Source organism: Diceros bicornis, chromosome 12, assembly GCF_020826845.1.
Source record: "Diceros bicornis minor isolate mBicDic1 chromosome 12, mDicBic1.mat.cur, whole genome shotgun sequence".
Taxonomy (NCBI): Eukaryota; Metazoa; Chordata; class Mammalia; order Perissodactyla; family Rhinocerotidae; genus Diceros; species Diceros bicornis.
Genome location: NC_080751.1, coordinates 46,015,691 through 46,021,828, shown reverse-complemented (window position 1 = coordinate 46,021,828; position 6,138 = coordinate 46,015,691). Strand labels below are relative to the sequence as shown.

General features: G+C 34.8%; 1 protein-coding gene across 4 annotated transcripts in view; it reads right to left on the bottom strand.

Moving 5' to 3' along the window:
• Window positions 1-2,532: 2,532 nt before the first annotated feature.
• Window positions 2,533-6,138, bottom strand: part of ATL2 (atlastin GTPase 2) — a 65,208-nt gene continuing 61,602 nt past the window's right edge. For 3 of the 4 annotated variants that reach the window (XM_058551403.1, XM_058551406.1, XM_058551405.1), the window contains exons 12-13: window positions 5,223-5,654; window positions 2,533-3,099 (exon numbers count right to left, since the gene is read on the bottom strand). In XM_058551403.1, coding sequence (XP_058407386.1) covers window positions 2,980-3,099; window positions 5,223-5,654 — 552 coding nt within the window. In that variant the 3' untranslated portion in view covers window positions 2,533-2,979. The other variant, XM_058551404.1, reaches the window with a different exon arrangement.

The window sequence follows — 6,138 nt, the reverse complement described above, 5'->3', positions numbered from 1 at the left end:
TACTGCACTGAAGTATGTCAACGGTAGATCAATTCCTCAGCCTAAACTCCAGCAAACTGCAATTCTGAAGGAGAGGAGAAATTCCTAGGATCTGACATAAGACTTAGGTAGAGAAGGTGGTAATTCTCTGTCCTGCTTGGGATAACCCTAATTTAGCTTTGTTTGCCCAGCAGCCAACTGGAAGATTCCCCAAAGTTAAGTTCTATGACACAGGCTCCAGATTGAATCTAAGTAATACAGTCATTTGATTACTAAACCCAGTGAGATTAGTAAACTCTGGCCAAGTGAGAAGACGGCCGCCAGCTCTCCAAGCTGATTTTCATCATCACTCCACAACCAGGACACAAATGGAAAATCACTTAGGTGCACAGATTAATTCTGGTCAAAGTATGGGAAGTTCAGGTCATGATTAAGACTGCTGATGCCTAAAAGTATGTATAACACACCCAAGCAACCCACCCCAGCGGATAAGCAGCTAATCAAAAAGCCAATTCTCAAGTTAAAAGGCTAAGCAACTGTTTAAAAAGACTTTCTGAAAGGCCGTTTTGAATACTTATATAGACCACTAACAGCAACATCAGTGTTTTCTGAAAATTTATGGTATATTTTTAATAGGTTCTTAACCAAGTTATGACCAGAATTTTTATTTTAGTCACATAATGAAACAATTTAACTAATACCAACAGCACTCCTACCTACAGCAAGGGTGAAATGCCAAGGCTGCCCAATTCTGGAAGTAAAATGACTACAGCAAGCCCAGCTCAGAGTTCTCTGAAAAAATAACACTCAAGAATTAAATACTGCTATTCAATTCTACAAATACAATATGTTCGGTGAAGCAAGGATGACGAGGTTATCTTCATGAGAAATACATAAAGCATACTCAATAGAAGGGTCACAAATGATTGCCCCCTACACAAAAGTTAATTGTCTTAATTAGTAAATCATTTATCATTAAGCATTTCTTTAAAAAAAAAACCTATCTTGTACTACAGATTACTAAAAAAACTATACCACAGAAAATACAGTAACACCAAAGTTATTTTAGTCAACAGTTTTGAGTTTGTCTTTAATCCCTTTTATTACTTCTTGCTTAACAATGTTCAGAGTCTTCCTGATGAAACCAAAGTGCTTTCCTGGAATCCTTCATAGAATATCTTCTTTGGGGAAAACTTCCCAACAAGAAATTCTAAGAAATCCAATGGTCTAGATTTCAAAAGCCTTTCATTTAAAAAAAAAAAAATTAAGCTATGTGTCTTTAATTTCAGAAGAACTACTATTATACAACAAACTTTTTATTTTTTCATTCATAAAAACAGTCCACAGCATTCATAAAACAAGGTGGTAGAAGAAACAAAGAGACACACTTTTCAGGTGGATTCTTTATGTTTAAGAACAGATGAGTTGGTAGCAATTTAACACAGATGGAAACAAACACAATGCATATAAAAACAAGATTTGAAAGGGGGAAGAGGGAATATATCAACTAAAGTAAATTTAGAGCTTTCAGGCATGCAACTCAACATCTGAATTTTCTTCACTTAAAAACCAAACTAGGTGCTTTAATAGGTGTTCATAAAGAAAGCTACAAAAGTATTTCAAAAATGTTAGCTTTACATATACCATAAAAAAAAAAAAAAAGAGAGAGAGAGAAAAGAAATTAATAAATCCCCAGCTACACCTAGGCTGATCACAACAAATTTTCTCCTAACAGAGACAGACACAGAAAAATAACTTTTCACAGGCTTAGCTTCGAGGTACAACACCTTAGAGCCCACACTTGGGTGTTTCCTGCTCATGCTCTTTTCAGTATAAACAAATATGGTTTATGCAATGGAATACATACTTGAATTCCTTAAAAAAAAATCACAAGTTTCATTTTATATATACAACAAATTTTTAATTATGTACTGAAAATAAATTACAGGAAATAACTTTAAAATGCAACAGAAGACAAAGTCACGATAAACATTCCCATTGAATTCCCTTGGGGGGTGAGACTGCAGTGCTCAAGGAGATAAATATCACAAATATATCAAAATCTTCAAATTGTCTATGCATTCACACACTGACATGAGCCACAAACATTCCTTCACAGGGACTGTACTTATTAGCCTACCACAGAACCAGATTTTGCCATAAACTACAAAACTTTTAATACAAAATTGTATTTATATATTTATAATTCATATACATGCCCTATCTGTGATTTTAGAAAATAAAAGCTACACAATGTACAGACACTCTTAACTCATAGCTGTAGGCAACATTTTTGGATGGAATTTCTCCCCCAATAAAATTAATGGCATATTTTATGTACATGAAGGCTAAACTGCATAAAAACAGTTCAGTTTCCCAGATATGCATCTCCTTTTAGGGCAGATTTATAAATTGAAAAAGGCAAGACAAATGTACATCTCAGAATCACTTTCTTAGCTACGACAGTTGTCATGTAATTTCTGTGAAGTCTCTGATACATGCATTTATGTAATACTGGTATTGAAGGCAGTAGAGCAATATATACTCTTCATGTAGTGGCTCAATAAAGGCTTTATTGTCACTCCAATCTGATTCTTGATACAGTGATTCATAGCTTCTCTAAAAATTAAAATTTCAATGGGACACTGTGTTAAAGAGACTCTAAATAGATTTCTTAAAATATTTCCCTGAAATATCCTTTTACATAAGACAAATTTCACTGACATAAGATTAAGTAAAAAGAAAAAAAAAAAGAATTAAACACGGCACAAATGTGCATGATAAAGTAACGCTCCTCAGCCAATCTCCATGTCTTAGGAGCCATGAACAGAATGCTTAAAACCAACAAACAATTTTCACACTCTGTGGCAGCCATCTGTGAAGCCAGTTATACTAAACTACTTCTACAGTTGATTGTAAACTTTGGTTTATTTTATTTGAGTTCTCATTGTACAGCAAGCATGAAAAAAGGGAGAGTGGAGTCCATGAGGAGATGAACTGTCAGTCTGTCTTTAATCTGGCATGATGAGACACCTGGTCAGTCAGGCCTGCTTTGATAGAGTTTGTTACAGACTGCCTTATGTTTTCCTCCATCAAATTATCACCCAAGGGCTTCAATACCTGTGGTATGAGAAATGTGCAAAACAAATAAAAACATGAGGTAAAAAAAGAGTTACATATAAAAATAGATATAAAAATTCAATTCAAAGCAATGAAGAAAATAACCAGGAATGTGGGAAATAAAAAGATGCTTCTCCCAAAAAAAGTTATGATGCTACAAATAATGCAGTTAGACATTTTATAACGCAACAAAAATTACTTCCCTCCTATTCAAACCATTTACAATTCCTATGAGATGGATGTGCAATTCCATACCCTATATGCAGCATCAAATCTGGTATGTATACAGCATTTATGCAGACCGGCCCAGACGGTCCTGCTTACTGTCCTACATGTATAAGTGTGAACACTTCAGATAGAGAAAAAAGTTAAAAATACTGTCTAATTTTTCTTCTTGTTATTGTTGGATGACAGTCTCTGTCGCTGTGCTGATGAAAGAGCACGATGAACCATTCGACGTCTAGTAACTTCAAACAGTTTGGAAAACACCTAAAACATGGAGTTGATTGGTTAGGAGAATGACTCAGAGTGCCTTGAAGTTAAAGAGTTTAAGACTACAAGAATTTGAGACTTTGTAGGTTTCTCACCTTCCTGGGACTCCTCTGAAGCAAAAAAAAAGAGAAACGCAAAAAAATTTAGAAAAGGTTTGTTGACACAGCACAGATCTTCTCTGACTATCACTCACCTTGCCTCAACTATACTGAAAATAATTTTACACTTTAGATTCTGCCATTTAATTGTTTTGTAATAATGGCACCTCTAAAATCCTAGAAGCAATGCTGTATAGGAGATGACTGGTTTTCAAAAGAAGACATTGTACAATTATTGAAATTCATGTTGCAGAAAATTAGTAATGGTCCAAAATTTTAAAGTAGGTACTATTTTCTTAAAAAGTCAGGTTGTAAAAGCTTTTAATCCATCTTCTACTAGAAGATATCAAAGGCATACAAACAGCGAGATTTTTTTGAGATAAAAATTTAAATTTAACAAATATCCAAATACAAGGTTCCAAATCAGATCTGAATAGAGCATTTCTTTAAAAAATAAATACAAAATCCAAATTAATATAGTGGGTCACTTTATAAAATAATAATGACATTATTACAAGAAAAGTCAACATCTAATCAACTTTCTTCAAAAAACGGTTTACTTCTTCAGCCTTTGAATTTAAAGCCAAAACCAACATGGACCTACGTATCCTAGATCTTCAAATAAGCCCAATACTTATCAGCCCAGAAATGGTATCTGAAAATGCCTATTATACTGTCCATCAGTAACTACTGTAGCTTTCATTCTGGTCCTTGACATGATGCTCAAGTATTTCCCAAAGATCATTTTAATGACAACATCCTTAAATGGTATTTTCTGAACACAAGCAATTCTAGCACACAGTTGGCCAACATAAAACATGGCTTTCCTTAGTAGATACTTGTCAGGTCCGACTTTGAATTCTGGTTTGAGGTAATAGATTATGATTTGAATTCTGATTGAGGTAAACGATTACAATTAAGAGAAGTTGGTTTTCTGTGGAGCTTTGCTTTGTTCATTAGTATTTCCATAGCACAGAGGTCAAAGTTTCTTTGGTGTAAGAAATCCCTATAGGATTGTTCCTTGCAGTACATCAGTAAATAACCACTATCTTCATAGAAGGCAATGAAGAACTGAATACCATTCAATATTTTTCCTGGAATATAAGCATGCATTGCTTCTTGCCATTATTATTAAGAAACTTCTTTTGCTTTCCTAAAGCATTGCACTTCCAAACTTCTTTTCCTTACCTTCATAACTTTCATTGACTGTATTTTCTTTTCTCCAAGAAAAAAATCCTTAGAGAGTCTGGCCCTGCCCATTGTCTGGTATAATCAAACCTATGACTAAGAATCTATCCAAAGGATATTATAAATTTAAGCCAACTAAAGCACACTATAATTATGACTCTAAAGAAAAGAAGAACTCTTCAATTCATACTTTATATAAAGATTATACATCCAAACAAAACATAAAACATCCTTTTGACATTCCTCATATAAAGGAAAAGTAGGTGTGCAAATAATGCGGGGGGTGGGGGGATCACAGGGAGATTAGTCATTGAAAAAGCAAAAAATAAAAAGATAGATACCAACCTGTTCCCACAGTGTTTCAGCAATCTGATCAATCATTGTTCCAATTTCTCTGAACTCCCCAGAGTATTTAACATACGCCCAAGTACAAAGAGATGTCAGTGCTAACCCCATGACAAGGTTACACAAGACGGCTATAGAGTTTAGGCCAATGAAGCCAGTCAGTCCTGAGATTATATACATAGCAAACATGACCGCAAACAGTGTGGCAGGGGTGCGAGCAGCATAGAAGATATTTTTGCCATCATTGTGCTTTATAAAGTTTGCATAGGTTTCTTCAATTTCAGCCTCAAGCTGGTCCTGATAACGACGGCAGAATTCATCTCCACCCATTTTTTTTACTGAACGGAACTGTTTAATCGCCACTTCCTTGAGATCCAGGTGTTTTCGCTCCAGATCTGAGGGTGCGATGTAAGGCTTGTCCCCACCACATACCTGTACAGAGAGGATTACAGTAGGAGAGATTACATGCTAGAAATAATTCACACTTGAAAGAAGTTCCTTGCTCACAGCTTTCACTCTCAAAAAGTCAAACCACCTACACAGTTCAGTTTGAAACTTGCTCATAACATCTCACATATAATCTATTTATTTCTTATATGTTTAACTGACTCAGGCAAATAAATTTTCCAAACATGACTAATACCAGTAAAGACAAAAAAAAAATTACACTGTAATCTGTCCCTGACCTCACTTGACCCACGAATACACCGTAAGAGTACAAAAGACTGCTGGCAAGACAGTGGGTAAAAGATAACACATAAAAAAGGTACTTTAAGGTTCAAGTTAGCAAGCTTAGCATAGAAATTGCTATTGGCCTTAAGCTAACGTTACTTACATCAGAAGCTACTAATAGCAGCACTCTGAATCATATGTCAGAAAATATTTCAGTACAGTTTATGTAATAACTTACCACCTG